The 20408-nt window shown below is 39.6% G+C and overlaps 1 protein-coding gene across 3 annotated transcripts in view; it reads left to right on the forward strand.

Annotated features, from left to right (window-relative positions):
• Positions 1 to 20408, forward strand: part of LTK (leukocyte receptor tyrosine kinase) — a 132793-nt gene that overhangs the window by 20156 nt on the left and 92229 nt on the right. For 2 of the 3 annotated variants that reach the window (XM_039323899.1, XM_039323898.1), the window contains exon 2: positions 19285 to 19386. Coding sequence is in view for 1 of the 3 variants with exons in the window: in XM_039323898.1 (XP_039179832.1) it covers positions 19285 to 19386 (102 nt within the window). In the remaining 2 variants the exon portion in view is untranslated. Of the gene's footprint in view, positions 1 to 13879; positions 14157 to 19284; positions 19387 to 20408 lie in introns of those variants that run through there. The other variant, XM_039323900.1, reaches the window with a different exon arrangement.

Below are 20408 nucleotides of genomic sequence, written 5' to 3' on the forward strand. Positions count from 1 at the left end.
AGCTTGTACAACATGCAATTGCCTGTGTCCTAAAGAGAACATCCCAATATTGTTATATCACATTAAAATTATTGGAACTGCAGTGGATGACAATAAGTGCTGGGTACAATTCCATTTTTTTCCTTTCCTACCATTTCCCCACAGTTGCAGGATCCGCTTTTTTTTCAACCTACCAAATGTTGATTCATTAGTTATGACAGGAATGGACTGACTACCTTGTTGCCCATGCCTGATATTTTCGGCTGAGAGACAGTGACTGGTCTGAGGTCACCCAGCCAGCTTTCATGCCTAAGGCAGGACTAAAACTCACAGTTTCCTGGTTTCTAGCCTAGCTTAACCACTAGACCTGTGGTTCTCAACCTGTGGGTCGGGACCCCATTTGGGGTCGAACGACCATTTCACGGGGGGTCGCCAAACAATGCAGTCTAATTCTATTGGCTTTCAAAAGCCAATAGGAATTGTCCAGGCTGTCTCTGCCCTGCTGAGCCCGCTAAAAGTCCCATTCTGCAAACGGTGCTGCACCAGTTAGTAGTCCTCGACTTACGACTGGTTGAGTAGTCCTCGACTTACGACCGGTTGGGGGTCACGGCATTATAAAGGTTGAGAACCACTGCACTAGACCAAACTGGTTCTCTCTGTGTACAGTTGAATATGATTATAATAACTGATAAAGTTGCATATGACTCATAGCTTGAGTATCTGTGACATGATTTGCTCCAAGTAGAATTTGACCACCCAACTGGTAGAGAGACTATGTACGATGGGAGGTGGTTTGAAGAGAACCCTCCCTATACAGCTTTCCTAGTATGGAATCAGATCTACTCCTAGAATCAGAATAGCCTCCTCATAGTTAATATTCAGAAAGCTTACTAAGCCTTTACTATTTAAATGGGCACTTGAGGAATGAGGAGGGAATAAGTATGTATTTAGATTATGTATGGATGTTGCTTATTGAATGTATTGTTATTTATGGAATAGAATTTGTTTATGATCAGTATATGTATTTTTCGTTGTTTGAAATGTTATTGTTATATTGCTTTTGCTCATTGCTTAGATTCACTTCAGTGACATGGCAGAAAAGCACTTAAAATAATAGTAAACTATGGGGATCACAATCATGTTGAAACCAGGTTTAGAGGCAAGTAAAGAAGACTCTGCTGTTTTGACATTTTTTTCTTAAAGTAATTGATTCATTAATGAATTTTTATTTTTTAGCAGAGTTTTATCATATGTTGCCTGAGAGTTAATAATAATAAAGTTGGAAGGGACCTTGGAGGTCATTTAGTCCAATCCCCTGCTCAGGCAGGAAACCCTATACCATTTCGGACAAATGGCTGTCCAGTCTCTTCTTAAAGACTTCCAGTGTTGGAGCATTCACCGCGTCTTGAGGCAGGTTGTTCCACTGGTTAATTTTTCTAACTGTCAGGAAGTTTCTCCTTAGTTCTAGGTTGCCTCTCTCCTTGATTAGTTTCCATCCGTTGCTTCTTGTCCTGCCTTCAGGCGCTTTGGAAAATAGCTTGAAAATAGTTGCTCTTATGAGATAGCTAACAGACTTTAGAAATAAATAAATACTTTTTAGGAACATGAGCCACTTTCAGACCTTTCAAATAATGACATTACACTATTGCTGAAAGTGTGACATAACAAAAATACTCCAGAGAATTGTCCAAGTGCCTCTGATTTGTGTGATTCAGATAACTATGCTTTCCTGATTTTGATAAAACAATTCAAAAAAGAGCAGTGCTAAACATCTACAGATCAAGAAAATGATTCCAGGTCAAAACCTCTGAGGGACAATTAAGGAAACATAAGAAAGAAATGAACTGTGAAAAGGGTGGGTGGGCAGGGAAGGTCATCACATTGCCTGAGGGACCCCTATTGTCTGCTCTGTGTCTGCGTCTTTTGTATTCACACATTCATTTCTTCTGTCAAAGTCTCATGTTATTTTCTATAAAGAAATCTGCACTTGTTTTTTGTGCACATTTTCCCCCTAACAAACATTTTTATGCTCTGTTTTTGAGCTCAGAAATTATCTGAGATAGTATAAAATACCATCATTTTCTTCACTTGACCTAAGCCTCTCAGGATGTTTTAGGCAGTTTTTTTCTTGAGCTGTCAGAATTTTATGTAGACATTTTTAAGGGCAAGGTTTCTGCTTGTTTTCAGGCAACACTAACACTCTTTCACCCACAGCCTCCAAAAAAAAAACAATTGTGCCTGAGCATTCTGAACAGCTTTTTGGCATATTTTTCTTTTTTTTTTCTCCCATGTTGATAAATAAAAATCGGGGATGGGTTGTGGTGGTTTTTCCCTTAACTCAACCATTGATTTAAATACAGAATTATGGCTTATTACAAAGTGTGATTCCAACTTGTGGAAATAAATGTAAAATATATACAGTGGGATCAGAAGAAAAAACATTTGATTTTTTTATCCATTAAAATAACTTCCTTCCTCTCTGAAGGACACTGATCCATCACCACTGTGACTGGAAAAAACTTTGTTGTCAACTCTGGAAGTATATTGTACTGGAAGCTACTGTATTCAGTTTCATATTGTGTTTAATATAATTGAAGGTTTTAAAAACAAACTTTGTATGTAGGTGATCAAAATGTATTGTGTTTCCCCAAAAATAAGACCCGGTTGTAATTTTTTGTTTGCACCAGGTCTTATTTTCGGGGGGGGGGTGTCTTTTCCACAGTCTCACCTTGTGGCAGCACCACCGATAGCCCTGCCAGCCAGCCCATTTCTTTTGCAGCTGAAAGAAATGCTTCTGCAGCTGAGAATAAGAATGGAACTCCGGCCTGCATTTCGCCATCAGAGGCCTTCCAGAAAGGCCTCTGCAGCCAAGAACCAAGCTACGGATTTCATAGCTTGGTTCTTGGCTGTAGAGACTTTTCTGGAAGGCCTCTGATGGTGAAATGTAAGCCGGATCTTCCATTCTCAGCTGCAGAGGCATTTCCTTTGGCCGCAGAAGAAATGGGTCAGTGAGACGAGGCTAAGATGACCAACTTTTTTACAATGAAAAGGAGGACACAAATAAATTGAAGAAAAAATATGGTAAAAGCTGGCCCGGCCCATGGAAGGTCAACCGCCCGCCGCGCCCCCGCCTGCAGCTGCCCCACCAGCACTGCTGCCCCGCCGTGTAGAGCAGGCCCTGCGGCTCCCAAAGCACCAGCTGTGCCGGCTCCGGCCCCAGGGAGCAGCCTGCCATCGACAAACCCTGCTTGCAGACACACCCCGCCAGCACCACTACCCACCCTGTGCAGCCCTGTGTAGAGCCGGCCCCGCGGCTCCCAAAGCACCAGCCACGCTGGCTCTAGCCCCAGGGGACAGCCCGCCATCGACACACCCCGCCTGCAGACACCCCGCCAGCACCACCGCCCACCTTGCACAGCCCTGTGTAGAGAGGGCCCCGTGGCTCCCACAGCATCAGGGAGCAGCTAGCCACTGCCGCCCCTCACACCCCCACACGCAGCACCCCCGCCATTCCTCCCTCTTGTGCCCATAGCCATTATTGCCCTAGCAGAGCCGAAGATCAAAAGAAACTTACCACTACAGTCTCCTCCAGGTATCTTCGGAACTAACTAGGAGATGGTGTAGTTGGGTAGCAGGGAGGGGTGCAAAGTTCCTGCCAATTCGCCTTCACTGCAGACAACTTGCTTGTGCAAAGTTTGCTGGCGGGTGTTTTGGCGCGCTCAGCAGCAATTCCTATTGGCTTTCGAAAGCCAATAGGGGGAGTGGCACAGCTCATGCAAAAGTTGAAAAAAAAACATCAAAAAAGGTGCCGGAACGCCATTCTGAGCATTTTATGAGGAAAAAAAAAAGCCCTGCAGATTAGTCTTCAAATATCGAAAAGGAGGACATGTAGGAGGACACTTTTCGAGGGAGGACAGAACTCACAAAAAGAGGACTGTCCTCCCTAAAGGAGGACGTTTGGTTACCTTATTTAAGAGCAACTACATTTGTCAATACCAGTTGCTGCCAAACCATCAAGTCCTATTAAAGAGTTCCTACAGGCAAATATTAGCCACTGTGCAGGATTATCTAGGTATCTAGCCAGAACCAATAACAAGTTCGTAGTAAGAGACAGAAGCAGCAGGTAATTAAATGTTCTGATCTGTTTGTGTAGGAATGACTCCTTCATATGGAACACTGGACATACTAATCAAATAATAGCAATTATTTTGTTTTTAAGTATCTGAAAGACAAGCAAGTCACCACTGTTGGGAAAGGCTGTTTCTTGTAATTGGCTGTTAGGATCATTGTGTTTAATCAATTCAGCTATGGATGGAAAGAGAGATGGAGTTTTTCCCAAGAGCCTTTGTGTCTCTTAGACACTCCTTTCTGTGTTCTTACTCTTTGATTCTGGCTTGCAAATTTCATGCTGAGATCAAGAGGATTTGATCTGACGTCCATCCTCTGCCTGCAGCCAGAGTGGCATGAAGCATTAGTAGTGTTTAAGCAAATTGCAACAGACGGGCTTATGTATACATAACTATTTTCAAATAAAGCAGGTTAGCACTGGTACAATCTAGTATTTTACTACATTTTAAAAGTAAATTACTGTCCAGTTCATAGAATAGAGGAAGCCAAGGAAGAGCCAGGAATTTTGAGTCAGCCAATGGAAGATAATTAACACTGAATAAGAAAAATGGAAAAAGAGAAAGAAACTTTAGCTGGGTTGAATGTCCGATTCAGGATTATATTAATAAAAAGGTGCAATCTTTAAACTAGTGTTTAAATTCAGAGTTCACCATTTCGGGTGAACCACAGAGACTCAAGTCCTTTCTAAGAATTATCTCCTTTTGTCTATTTTTTAAAAAATTGTAGCAAAAATTTTTGGAAAAAAACCTGGAACTTTGATGTTATGTATGTTGACGGCAGCAAGATTTCTTTATGCACAAAAATGGAAGGACATTTCAATCCCCACAATGGATGAATGGTTACAAAAGCTGATGGAGTTACCAGACATGGCTAAATTGACTGCTTTGATTAAAAAAACAAAACCACAAGTACTTTTGTTTTTACTTGGAAACCACTTCTGGACTTTGTGCTTGAAGTGGAAAAAAATAAAACTTTAATTTTGGGTTTTATTGATTAGATAGATCTGTTGTTACAGAAATGGCTATTATGTAAAAGTAAAAAGTTGAGGTTCGATGCTATTTCTTATTTTACTGCACCAAAGGGAGTCGGACGTCAATGCCATTTCTTTCTTTTTCTCTTCTTCGCTACACTTTTTTCTTCTCCCTTTCCTCCCCTGCTTTTCCTATTATTTGCTTTTGTATTTTTGTATTCTATATTATAAACTAATAGAAAAAGATAAAACAATAAAAAATGTAGCATATTAGAATAAATGATCCTTGCATCATTTGTACAATTGCAAATAATGTGAGAAAGAGAATCATCACAGGTCACTAATTAGAATCTTGTTTATGCTGCTTTCATACAGTGTTAAAAAAAATCTTTTCTATTTTTTCTTCAGATAATCTTGTCAACTCTCATTCTTTACACCAGTTGGGAAATGTCTTTATGTATACCTTTTTCCCATTTAACACAGGAGCTAATATATGCTGTTGTATTACCTTCTTTTCCTACAAGGAGGAAACTAATCAATGTGTATCTTTGCTGTAAAAAAAATGCTTTCATGTCAGTCAGAGAATGTTCAATTGAAGAGAATAGTTGGCAAATCAAATAGCTGCACTTTCTAATTTATACTTGGACAATTTATATGGCTTCTTTTGGATTTATCTCACTTTGGGTTCTAGGCCTTTTGTTTCTGTGCAGGCCAGTTCATGCCACTTACACCTAGTTACAATGCAAACATGCTTTGGGCAACCTCTTGTCTTCATCTAACGCCAAACCCATGAGTGAAAGATATTGTTCTTAGTTCTGCCAGTGCTAAGAAGGTATTTCCCCCCTTCTCCCAATATTGCCTTAAGGCAGTGTTTTCAACCTACATTGTAGTTTTTGCTGTCATTACACTTATGTTGTAGATGACTCCTGTTTTTTTCTTCTGAGGCTGCTGGATCATTTGGTTTGCTTAGGATGTTTTGGAGAACTTTAGTTGGCTTGTGTGTTATGCTGATTCCATGTGGTTCCAAGAAAACTTGAAAATCAACTAGCAGCTGAAGACATGATGAAAACTCTTTAATTTCACAACAAATAGACAAACTTAACCATAGCTTCAACTGGGAAACTGTGACCAAGCTAGAGCAAGCCAAGTCCAAAAACGCTAGGTAATTTTAAGAAGCCTGGCATTCTGACAAATTAGCCATCAATAGACACATAAACAATATCTACATACTGTGCCAAAAAGACAATCAACAAGCCAAAAAGAGAACAAAAAGACCAAAACACTTCCCCACCAGCAATCAGCAGCCAGATGAGCATAGATTAACTCCAAGATTGACATCAGACCAACAATAAAGAAGTAAACAATACCCCAATCAAGCTAATAGTAAACAGCCCAACCAAAGGACCTCCAAGACCACTCTTATAAACACTGACAAGACAAGTCACTAGAATATAAACTGAGAGCAAACCCCACTCCTTATTAGCACTGATGATATTATCAAGTTTGCTTAATGAAATATCTGCAACAAAGCAACAAAGTCCAGAGAGGGCCAAGGACCCCTCATTTCAATCCAGAGCAACAATAATCTCCTTTATTGCTTTGTCACCTGTTACAGGGTGAAAAAACTGGTAGTCCATGCAGGATAGGGATTGACAATAGGGACAGTATATTTTATGTCTGTCCTCCCAACTCAAGGAAAAGTGAAGAGCACTACAACTCAGCAATGGGAAAAGGTCCTGATGTCTAGCTGCAAAAGCCTAGAGCCAGGAAGGGGCAGCACAGTGCTCACAAGAAAAAAAAAATATATGGATACTTCCCAATGCACCTGTCTTATGTGATCTTAAGTTATATATTTTTTCTAACTAAAACATATACAGAAGATGGCATGCTACTAAATAAAGCACTACTTCCTATTATCATTTTTATTTGCAAAAATGAGTTTAAGCCCCATGTGTAATCCTGGGAAAAACTGTTGGAAGGCTGCATGAAAAGCCAGTTGTGGAAGTGTACCCACCTTCTAGAAAATTATGCTAGTGAGATTATAGTGGTAGAGTAGGTTTCAGGAATCTAATGAACTAGCAGGGAACTACTTGGCTTCTTGTAAATGGATGTTTTGTAATTGACCGCATTCAGATAGCAGTTGCACTGCACTAGCACCATTGCAGTATATGTCCTCCCTTAATTCTTAGAGCACTGAAAGGGATCAGGGTGTGTTCCATCTTCTTCCACTCCAAAACAGAATCTAACATAAGTCATATTTAAATAAGTACTGTGGTTGCTTACTCTTTTAAGCTTTAGCTCCAGCTAGTTTTTCAAAGCCAGATCTCAAAAATATTTATTATTGCATGTAACAGCAAAAATGAATATATATAAACAGAGGGAATGCATATTAATCCATAGGAAGGCCCCAACTAGAAATCTGCAAATTCAGGAATTCTGACAATAACCAACTGAGACAATAAATAGAGATTGCTCCCTCATATGGCAAGAGGATTAATTTTTAATAATGCTTACCTGGGTCAGAAATGAATACTCAGCATTTAATACTTCATGAGAACTAAATGTTGTAAGAGACAAGAAACAGCAACAGTTCTGTGTCTCTTATAAAATGTCTAGGTTCTATCCTTATCCACTCTACTACAGCATGTTGACCTACTGCTATTGTTCCTTGAAACATAATCATTCCTTGCTTGTCATTAACTGGGAGCGAGTGATTCAGAAGAATGTTTAGCTTTATTTCAAAAGTGGCTTTTTTTTTCATTTTCCAAATGGTTTGCTTTGCATGCTAGTGCTATCATTGAGGAAATGAGGTCCAAGTGAAGAGCTTTCGTGCCAGAGCCATTCATCAGTTATGCAGGGAGAAAATAGAAATCATCCCCTTCCTTTTTCTGCTCTTCAATAATTTGATTACTAAAATAGGTTTTTTTTTTTGAGACTGACAAACTAGACTTTCTTTCTGACGCTACTTGTGACATTCCCCACAGATGATAGGTCTAATGGCTTCACGAGGTTAAAAGAGCAGGATGTCCTAGGGTCAATTCCTAAGCCGCTGCTAATCAGCTACAAGGGTCAAAAGAAAGGGCTCTGCCTGACCTTTTTTGAACCCAGAAGTGCAGCGAGGATTTTGATTTTGAAAGAACCGTTGGTAGGTCTCACTTGGTCTCAACTTGCACACTGAAGGGAGGAATATATGTGACATTGTTCTGCTGTTTAATTGCACCAACAAGCTAGAAGAAAGGAAAGACCCCTCCCTACTTGCTAGCGACATGTGAAGAACAAGCAGTTAATGGTTATTTTCAGTGTTGCTAGAATATAAACCTCCAGGTTACTCTGGAAAGTGATTTTCACTCTGAAAATTTAAGAATAAAACTTTGATGGGACATGTTTTTGGACTTTTAAGAAACTGAAGCTACTTCAAAGTTAAGCTTGGTACACATTCAACCTGAAGAAATTTCTAAATTATTCATAGGGATTTCATTTCAAGCATGGCTAGTATGCTTTTTTTTCAGATAGGGTCAAGGGAATCATTGTGAAGTGCCTCTTGATCCCTTCCGGTCTCTAGGATACAATTAATTTTGAGCATCTCTTCTTTCCAGTTTGATGTAAGTAATCACCCTTCGCAAAATAAGACTGCTTCTGGACACGCTTTCTCTCCAGCCTGTCCCCATTCCAAACTTAGCAAGCACCCATGCTGGCAGACAAGAGGGAAAATACTTATTGCAGTGATGCTAATTCCACCCCTTATGTACTTTTGTGAAAAGGTGGAATTTACATTATAATAGCAAAACACACATTTCATCATTTGATTGTCACCATGGTTAGGAACAAATGCCAAAAAGCAAGATGCCAGTTCCTGGACCATCTTTTTAAAGTAATGACTTAGTTTGTGGAGCAGTAAGGCCAGCATCTCCAAAATAGTTCATATCTGCCTAAAAAGGAAGAGGAAACTTAAATCCTGAAATCTGGTATATAATAGCTGTATTAAGTTGATATATATGAGTCTTGTTATGGTTTAACTTGCAGGTTCCACAAAATGTTCCCTCTAGCAGAGGAGGCTTTTGTCCATGAAATTTCATATTACAGTGAGGAAATAAAGTACTCGTTCCTCATGCATTTTAACCATCTCCTGGTCACCTATTTCAGCAGATTTAAGGCAGAGGTATACACACTTCTGTCAGCTAAAGAACCATATCTTGTATCACATATCAAAGATCATCTGTCAGGTGCAAGCAACCAGGACAGCTCCATAAAGTGGTCTAAGAGGTTACTTTATTGTTGATCACCTGTTTATAAGAATCTTGCCGGATTGTCTGTCTTCCCTTGGTAAAAAGGCAGGTTTAAATCTAAGGGTTTGACTTGAGATATTTCTTCCCCCTAATGGACTCTAAGCAGACATGTCTTTTAATCCTCCTTGTCAGGACCTCCTCTCCTTCAGCTGGTGTTTCACTACACCATACACGCATAGCGGATGGAGCCAGGCCAGTGTTAGGAGATATTATAATGGGTAAGGCAAAAAATCCTTAAGCGGTTGCAAAGTTTAAGATGCCAATTTTTCTTCTTAAGCTCCCCCAGTTCCCTAAAATCTATAAAAGGACCTCAGCTATAGAGAGCCTTGTTACCACAAAAGGATGCTGGTAAAGCTGGCTATGGGCCCTGGGTTACATTTCCTCTATTCCGGAGGGAGAGATAAACACTTGTAACTGTTTGAGGATTTTCACAAGACCATAGGAAGGGTAGTGGCTGAGTTAAGGAAGTACTGATAGCTCCCCCATGCATGGTCTGAATTAATGTGTCACTTCTCCAATGACAGGTTAAATCATACTGCAAGGTTAAATCATTCATTCTTCCAAAATAACAGGAGAACTCTGAACAGAGATATAGGTGCACAGAAGGATACATTTTGTTGGTCCCTTTGCTTTTTATTTCCCTCTACATTGTAAAAGAAGCAAACTAAATACCAAAATTGTTGATTAAATTTGTTTAGGAAGAAAAAGAGAATGAAAGTAATTCTGGATAAATTTAGATACCATCTTGGAAGAAAAAATATATCTGACAGGGAAATGTACGTCTGGTCAAAAATACAGTTGCCTCAAGGAAGGTGGTGAAAACAACAGTTCCTTCATGCTGAAGGAGGAAATGGCCCACTGGTTTGTTAGTCATGCGATCGATCGTTGTTATTGGCAGGATTTACAGTAAGAAAAGTCTAAGCTGTTTGTATAGCAGGACTGAAGAGGCCACGGGAGAGGCATTTTTGAAAAAAGTAAAAACAAACAGCAGCGATGCCTGAGGCTTTCAAACAAGTTCAGCTTTCCCCCTTTTTCTCTATTGGGAGACAGACATTGCAGATTTCAGTCATCCCCTGGCTGATTAGACAACAGTAGCAGATGTGCAATCCAACATATATCATCATGGTTACCATCATCATTGATGTTAGCTGAGTAGGATTTATGATGAATTTATGTGACATGTGATGGTTTCACCTTGATTGTAAGTTTTTCCCACCCTTTTTTCCATCATGACACTAAGGTAGATGTTTGCTTAGTAGGCTCATTTTGTTGAGAATTTTGAGGATAGTGTGTGGAGATGTTCGGTGGTCCTGCCCGTTTGGTGGATCGCCAGCAACTTTGGTACCAGTTAGCCAGCAAGAGAAGTGGAATGGAAAAAATGGCAGCAGCAGCAGCAACAACAAAGCGGTGGGGAAGTCAGCACAGAGGCAGTGAACCAAGCAGCTAGAAGTGTTCACTGGAGCCCTATCAATATTTTTTTTTCTTGGATGGTGGCCAAGTGGATAACATTGGGCAGTGGTCTTTCCATTGCAGAAGCTCCCTAATGAGGATTTTAGCAGTGTTGCAGATCAGCTATCCTTGCTTCAACTGACTAGCAGAATGGACTCGGGAGCAATTAGCTCCTTCCCCCAAAGAATCAGTCATGATATCTTTCTGGACCAGCTTCATGGACTTGGAGTGGGACATTCCATTTTGCAATGGTTCTCCTTTCTCTGCGGCTGGTTCCAGTCAAAGGTTGGTGATTGAGAAGAGGTCAAACCCTAGGGCTCAACTCTCTCTCATCTCTTTAACAACTGCATGAAACTGTTGATCATCCAATACCATGGGGTACGGTATCATCAGTACACACATGATAACAGAATAACCTTATTACAAATTATATTTTATGATTCTGTTGCTGTTATTGTACACCATCTCCAGTTTTCAGAAATAAGTGATATGTAAATAAAGCACCACGGATCATTCAGACCACAAAGGGTGTTGAAAGGAGAAGGCAAACCCTACTTTAAAATATTAATATTTTAAAATAATATATTATTATGTATTAATATATAATACTTTATATATATTGGAATATATCAATATATTACTAAGTATTATTAATATATTAAAATATTAAAATACAATTGTAAACTGCCTCTAAGTTAGAGATGAACTTGGAGGTGATGTCATGAGGATAGGCCCTCTAAAAATACTTACTAAGGCAGTGGTTCTCAACCTTTTTAATGCCGCGACCCCCAACTGGTCGTAAGTCGAGGACTACTCAACCGGTCGTAAGTCGAGGACTACTTAACTGGTGCAGCACCGTTTGCAGACTGGGACTTTTGGGGGGCTCAGCAGGGCAGAGGCAGCCTGAACAATTCCTATTGGCTTTTGAAAGCCAATAGAATTAGACTCTATTCAAGAGAGTCTATTCTATTGGCTTTCAAAAGCCAATAGAATAAAAGGGAGTAGCACAGCTAAGGAAAAGGGGGAAAAAATGGCAGACTGCGTTGTTTGGCGACTCCCATGAAATGGTCGTTTGACCCCACTAAGGCATCTTTGTGCTACTCATACCAGAACAAGAAGACAATAGTACCTTCTGGGAAAATCAAAAAAGTCAAGGTAGTGCTTTGGCAATGTGATCAAAGGCCCACCTATTTGTACAAATGATGATGCATGCACAAATGTTCAAAAGGGATGGGACTTGAGTTGTGTTGCTGCAATTACTAGGTTTTTTTTTTCTGAACTCCTTCCATAAACGTCACTGCATGAGGATGAGCCCAAAGAGAGTTGTGAGATGACTCGTTGCTTGACCTCTACTCAGTTTTCAGAATGTGGGTAGCAGTGGGTACAGAAATCACAGTTAATTCAAGAGAAAGATTCCACTTGTGAACAGAAATTTTGTAAAAGGAGCAGCTGAACCTTGGATGGCACTCAAAGGCTTCTGAGTCCTGAGTGCTAGAAATAGTATCTTCCTAATTCCCCTAGTAACTGTATAATGCTGGAAGCCTGGTTTTTCTTTTCTTTTTTTCACATTGCCTGCTACTAGATATTTGGTTTGAACTCTCTGAATTAATCATGAATTGACTTTGCTGTAAGTGATTAACCTCCTGCATATCAGGTTTTGTTTACTGGCTTACTTTACAACCAATTCTTAATCAGGTCATTAAAAAAAACTACAGTCTAAAGTGCAAGCAAGAGAGAAAGGCCACTTCCTCTGGCTAAGGAGATTGTGAAATATTTGTGGAGACAATTGATGATGTAACTTTGGCCATGTCTGCTATTGGCTTGATTTTAGATCTGTGTTTTTTTGTTGTTGTTGTTGTTAGCTTTCATTCTGAATTATCTGCAGCAACCGATGCTGCAGATAATGGGCACATAACTAAGTCAGAATATCAGCAAACAGTCCAAGCCTGCAATGGTATATGGTATTGTCTGAAATGGTATAGAGTTTCCTGCCTGAGCAGGGGGTTGGACCAGATGACTTCCAAGGTCCCTTCCAACTTTATTATTATTATTATTACTATTATTATTATTATTACTATTATTATTATTATTATTATTATTTGGATTGCAAGAAAGCGGGAACTACAAGACAGCTGGCTTCCACTGATTCTTTCATTCTGTTTTCTGTCTTCCTACTCTGACTATTTGAAAATCTCTGCATTTAGAGATAGACTTTTGAGGTATATCAATGGCTGTGGTGAATATGAGAATATGCCTTGAGTAGATTACTTACTATGGTACAAAATCCCCAATCTCTGTGTGGAATAGGATGTATGTCCTAGACCCTGTCCTAGGGAGGTGGGTGTACAGGCCCAAGGTCCTAAAGTAACATGATTATTCTATTGTCCTGAAACATGATGACCTGAAGACTATCAAATTTCTACAGAAGCACTACAAGACTGCTTTGAGTGCACAGATTGGGGCATGTTTAAGGAAGCAGCTACTGATAACCAACATACAAATGTTGAGGAGTATGCCACCACGGTGTCTGCATATATCCAAAAGTTAAAAGCATTGTTGTGAAGGCGAATGAAAAACCGGGGCTGACTTATGAGGTCCACAAGATGCTGAAAGCACAGAATGTGGCTTTTAAATCTGGTGACATGTTGGCACTTAGAACAGCCAGAGCAAATCTGTAAAGCACCATAAAAGGTGCAAAGCAAGCCCATTGCCAGAAAATTCAGAACTTTTTCCATGACCCAACAAACACCAGGCAAATGTGGCAAGGGATCCAGGCCATTACAGATTTCAAGGTGGCTCCATCAAGATTTAAGGATGACACAGACTTCCTAAACAAACTGAATGCATTTTTTGGTAGATTTGAGGCATCAAATAGCACTCCTGATAGGAAAGCAGTGCCCCATCCTGATGAGCAAGTGCCAAGCTTTGATGTCACCTCTGTCCAGAAAACACTGCAGACAGTTAACATTCGGAAAGCAGCAGGCCCAGATAACATCCCTGGACGTATCCTCAGGGAATGCACAGGGGAGCTGGTTTGTGTTCTCACAGATATTTTCAACCTCTCATTGCAGCAGGGAGTGGTCCCATCATGTTTTAAGATGGCCATCATCTTGCCAGTGCCAAAAAAGTCCACAATTACAGGCCTCAATGATTACCGTCCGGTTGCACTGATATCCACCATCATGAAATGCTTTGAGAAGCTGATAAAGGACACTATTGTACCTAGCCTCCCGCCAGCTTTTGACCCACTTCAGTTTGTCTACCGACCAAATCGCTCTATGGAGGATGCTATTTCTTCCGTTCTCCATCTGACCCTGAAGCACTTAGAGGAAAGAAATACTCATGTGCGTTTGCTGTTTGTCTAACGATCTGTCCAAAAAAGATGTACTCTCTGTGCAGAACGATTTCCAGAGCTTGGGGCAGGAACTTAGCAAAATAGGCTGTAGGCTAACTTTTTCAGAGGTTTTACCAGTGTATAAAGAGCAAAATGGAAAAGGCCAACATATAGCACAATTCAATATGTGGCTAAATGAGCGGTGTGAAGGGGAAGGCTTTGGATATATTAGTCATGATGTCAGTAGTTGGTCCCATGAAAAAATGCATCCATCAAAGAAAGGGACTGAATTACTCGGCTATAAATTCACAGATTTTCTGGAGGAATATTTAAACTAAACAGCGGGGACAATGAGTTAATCGATAAAGAGCATGCCTGTCCCCGGCAATCTAAAAACAATAGGGCTATCAGTGCATGTAACATAGATATGTGTGTGGACAAAAATACCAACCATGCTGTCAAGCAAAATCAAGCTTTTAATAACGAGTGCCACACAAAGTGCACTAACCAAATAGGTGGTAAGACAATAGGGGAACTCAGGCACCACTCAGGTTATGTAGAAAGTAAACACAGGGTCGGTCATAAAGGACTCAAATGTCTATACACCGATGCACAGAGTATGTACAGCAAACAAGGTGAACTAGAAATTCAGGTCAATGAGGGTAGATATGATATTGTTGCCATTACAGAAACATGGTGGGATGAAACCCACAAATGGAACATATAGCTAGAGGGATTTAAATTATTTAAAAGAAACAGATCAAATAAAAGAGGAGGTGGAGTTGTTCTCTATATAAGAAATAACTACATCTCCACAGAAATAGAGCACAACAATGACAAAAACTGTCTTGAATGAATTTGGGTCAATATAAAAGGGAGAAAAAATGACATTTCTATAGGTGTATACTATAGGCCACCCAACCAAACAGAGGAAATATGAATGTTTTGCTAGTCATTCCATACAGCATTAACCTTGCGAACTCTCAAGCTTCCTCCTTCCGTTATATATTCCAGATGGACAATATTTAATATTTATTTGCTACGTATATGTAGAGATGTGGGTCTATACATATGTTGTTCATAGTATGTTTAGGTGTGTATCATGTATGTGTTTTACTTTGAGAGTGGGCAACTAAATTTCATTTTGATGTGTGCCATTGTGCCCACAGTATAAAAATGACAATAAAGGTTATCTTATCTTATCTTAGCTCTAATGCAAGCACGGCTTTATAGTATATCCATTTCTAGCTCACAAGATCTTGTCTGCATTAAATTCCTAACCACAGTCTTTGATCTAAATTATTATAGTTAGTTTTTACTGTTTTTATTACTATAGTTAGTTTACAGCCTCTGGTAATTTTCACAGCTGAGCAGCAAAGTGGCTGCATTTGCTGATGATATCTAACAATTCAAGAGGGTAAAATCCAAACTGAATTGTGCAAAAGGCTCTTTCTGGACTGAGTCAAAGGGTTTCAAAGTGCAGATGAAGTTCAGAGTAAGTAAAATGCAAAATCATGCATACTGGCACCAACATCTGTTTTTCATATATCAATGAATGGGATTTGAGCCTATAGTGGCAAGCTGGGGAAGAAATTGTAGAGTCATGGTGAAAATGTTAAAGCATTGGATTTTCACTGGCCAGTCCTAGATACTAGTCTACCAACAGCCATAGAAATTCACTGTGATGGACCAACAGACTCTGAGCCCAACCTATAATACATCATAGAACCAACTGTTATAGGGAAAATCAGAGAAGAGAGTGTTATAAATGCTTTAATGTTCTCCAGAACAACAGGTGAATCATAAATCTAATAAATAAGCCCATGGGCAAAAATCAAACCATTTCATCCAGATCACTAATAAAAATGTTGAACAAGGCCCAGAATAAAGCCTTGTGGCATTCCACTCAATGCTACTAATATAAAGCCCTTTATAAATACTTTCTGAATGTAGTCATTCAGTCACTTATCAATTCATTTAATCATCTATACCAATGATAATTAGAATAGAATAGAATATCTTTATTGTCATTGTGTAACACAGGGCTTTCCAACCTTTTCACCAACTGTACCACTTTTAGGATATGGCAATATTCGAGTACCATCTAGCAAGGTGTCAAAAACTTGATGACCAAAAAAAAAAAAACCCTGTTCAAAGTTGCAATTGCACTGAAATGACTTATGACCATTTTTCACACTTATGACCATTGCAGCATGTCCAGGGTCATGTGATTTATATTTGGATGCTTGGCAACTGATTCATATTTATGATAGTCACAGTGTTCCAGGGTCATGTGATCCCCTTTTGCAAACTTTTGACAAGCAAAGTCAATGGCAGGGCTGCTGGTGGCCAAGTGCTAAGGTGGGACTTCCCTCCCTCCTTCCCTGCCTCCCTCTTTCTCATGCCCACCTCCTTCTGAAGGAAGAATTTGAACCCCCCCATATTTTTTTCTCTTCCATATATTCATCAAACAAGGAAAAGCCTCCAGAGACAGAAAAAACAAGCTGCTGAGTGAACTAGCTTAAAAAGGCACATTCCCCTTTAAGAATTAGCTACTGACTAGAAAGGAAAGTTAAGGAGCGCAGCCGGCACTTAAAGAAGAAAAAAAATGTAAATAAGTACTGGCTGCCGACTAAGGCAGCCTCCCCAAATGGCTCCATTCATAAGTAAAGGAATGCTACAGGCAAAATCCATTCAGGAGAAAAATACTTCAAAATCCCTTGCAGCAAAACTTACAGCTAACAATAGCAGAGCAATAGAAGCTAACATGAGACATGAGCCATCAGCCGTATAGAAATTGCCAACCACTGCTTAAGAACACAAAGCCCTCATTGCACAAATCCCAGAACTTCAAAATCACAAAAGCACATAAGAATCCTTCCACTCTCCATCTCCCTCCCTGTCTTACCTCCAGCTGATGCTATCTTTCTTCATTCCTCGTGGAGGGCAACCCTTTCCCTGCTGCATTTCTTGCCTGTTTGTTGCTGCCAGCACAGGTGGCTGGCCACAGAAATTGAAGATCAGCTCATGGCCGGCCTGCTTGATCTCCTCCTCCTTTCTCATGGGGGAGAGTGAGCCAGAAGTGAGCTTGCAGCTCCAGAGGACTCTCTCACAATAAGTCCTTGCCTGCGCTGGCTCTTTCCCTCCATACACTACACTTGGCTAGGCAGGGCTGCGTACCACCTGCCATTCGTTAATGTGCCACAAGTGCTACTGTACCACCGGTTGAAAAGCCCTCATCCAGCCTATATTTTATCCATTTATTAATGAGTTTATCAATGCAGACTGTGTTGAATGCTTTCCTCAGGTTAACATACACTATATCCATGGCATTCCCCTTATCTATTAAGTTAGTTATCAAAAAGAAATTGTCCAGCTTTGACTGATATGCCAGTTATAGGTCTTTTTGGATCATGATTCCTTGAAAATAGTAATTCATTTCCTTGTCACTTCATAGGTAATCCAATGTAGATGATACATGAAGACAAACTTGGAAGTGTCATGTTCTATTGAATGCAGGACTATCTGCTAATTTAGGACAGCAGATTTAGCAGTATTATCTCTATTGGGTCAGCCTTTCAAGACTGACCAGGTCAAAAAACTAGAAGTCTCTTGACATCTCAGAGTGTACTTTAATGCATTTAAGGTATTAAAATAAAATCTCAAAGGCCAGTCAATGCCCCTCTTTACTTATATATCTAGCAAAACCAAGGCAGAGATTTTTTTCTGAGTTTCTTTCTCACACTTCCTATTTTCTATAAAAGCTCAGCATTCTCTCCCCCTCTTCTCAGAGTCAAATCTACTTTTCCTTACTCTTGCCTGCCATTTGTGTCCAAGAATGGGCAGGCAACAAGTCTGAAATTGAAGGTTTGGGCAAAGCTAGAATATGACTTTTTGTCTCTTGTCTGACAATGGGGAAACTTACATGGCAGGAAACAGGAAGTTTTCTTGGTTATCACTGTCTGACAAATCTGAAGACAGTTCAGGGGATGGGTCTTGCTTTGGTGTTTCAGGAGAAACTGATGGACAAGTTGTAGGGCATGGATGTTCTGCAGAGACAGGGATGTGATGAGGATTTGTCATTGTATTCTCGAGTTAAAAGGCAAGATCCAAAATCTCTCTGATGAGAGAGTAAAAAGGCTTTCAGGGATATTATCACCTTTCAAGGTAGGCAAGGTCAGGAAAAAGGATTTGCTAGGAATTTTCCTACATACGTTAAAGCAATTGAAGTATTGTAACAGAATCCTGAAAGCTGTCAAAAACCCCTCTCTATTTCAGGTTATACTTTCCCAGGACTTTTTTTTTTAATTGTAATTGCTTAGCACTTCCCTCCCCTGAGCCCACATATCATCACAAGTTATTTCCATTGGTTATTGCTTTGTGTCTAGCACAGGGGTTCTCAACCTTGGCAACTTTAAGACTTGTGGACTTCAACTCCCAGAATTCTTCAACCAGCAAAGCTGGCTGAAGAATTCTGGGAGTTGAAGTCCACAAGTCTTAAAGTTGCCAAGGTTGAGAACCCCTGGTCTAGCACCAATTCAATATGCTGGTTGCCCCCATAAAATTTTACCCAAGGAAAGTATATTTGCCACAGATTCAGGCCATCTCATGTAAGCTATGAGAGGTGAGTGGCTGGAGGATCAACAATATATCTTCTCATTGACTGCATCTGCTCTTTGGACCAACCTGCCTACTCTGATAAAGAAGTCCCAACCTTCTGGCCTTCCAAAAAGCCTTGTTATTATATGAGTGCTGAAAGAGCTGCCTTGGATTAATTAGATTAGGTCAACTGCAGCATTGTTTGTATTGGCTCGTTTTATTTTTTTCATTGTAACTCATCTCAAGGTATCAGGAAGTGGGTCAGTGGTAAATAATTGTACGTAAATATGTGTGTGTGTTTGTGTGTGTATGGAGAGAGAGAGAGAGAGAGAGAGAGAGAGACCTATTAAAGAATTTAAAAAAGAAATGATATGTTTTCTTGTAAATAAGCCATTCTTGTATTATTGTTTTTGTATTATTATTTTCAAGTTGTTCACCATAACTCCAGGAACTTTCATCAGACAATATTATCACGCTAGCTATTCACTGAAGTCTTTGATACCTTTTAATTTTTTTCATACTGTTGTTCTCTGTTGCAGATGTTGTTACCTCAACTAAATCAGATGAGAAAGACTCATCTTTCCCCTATGTACCTCCAGAAAGGAACTGGATTCTTTCTTCTGATTATTCTTCCCATCCAGGTACTTTAATCTTTCTTCTTTAAAATATTCCCATCAAACTGAGCAGTTTGCTTTTCTTTTGCCCTACATGCAGTTCGTTTATTTCCAATGAAGAGCTCAGGTGGTATTGGTCTTTTGTTGCAGTTTATGTTTAAACAGCCTTAGTGAACTCTTCAGATTCTTGCCCTCTCTTGTTCTTATCTAGGGAATCTAAGGAATTCAAAAATTTTCAACTACCTCTCATCTACCTTAAGGATTCTAAGAAGACATATAAGTACTATTGCTATAGAGCTTTAAGGCTTAGGGAACAGGTGAATGAAAAATGAGTGAACTGAATAAATAATTTAAGCCAGTGCTGACTTTCAGTGTACTTATGTTTGATAGGGATATAGATTTTTATGTAAGGTTAAATGAGCGTACATTAAATCTAGCCTGAGGATGAGAAGAGATATAATCTGTGTTACAGTTACATAGTTGATGCATTTGTTCATATTTAAACCAAGCCTTCAGAAAAAAATGATATTTATTTCATTCATGAATAAATTGCAGGAATATGGAAAAAATGTGTCAAGCTCAAAACAGACATTTTAAAGCATTCTGAGCTTGAAACAAAACATGTGTATTTTAAGACTTTGTTCAAGATTGAAACAACACTTGGCTGTTTTGAGCAGTCATAGAATATTATCTTGAAATAGTCCATTCAGACCATCAAATCATTCTGATCGCAAAATGGATTATTTTAAATGCTCCTAAGGTTAAACAAAATGTCAGTGTTGAAAGGGTTTTGTTGGAACAAAGTTAGAAGAAAATACTGAGCCATTCTAAGTGTTGTTGCAATGGAACATAGCCAACTTCATGTTTCAAGGAAATATTTGTAGCAGACCTGTTTTGTTCCTACCTTTTTTCTATCATGTACAGCCCTATTAAACTTGTTGGATAAGGTCAGTCTTGTCTGACATCCTCTTTCCAGTTGTAGCAAGGCAAATACTTCTGAAAACCCACAAACATGATTACAAATAGCAATAGCAATAGAATTTAGACTT

This window comes from Crotalus tigris, unplaced genomic scaffold (genome assembly GCF_016545835.1).
Source record: "Crotalus tigris isolate CLP2741 ecotype Arizona unplaced genomic scaffold, ASM1654583v1 scf7180000024286.1529876, whole genome shotgun sequence".
Taxonomy (NCBI): Eukaryota; Metazoa; Chordata; class Lepidosauria; order Squamata; family Viperidae; genus Crotalus; species Crotalus tigris.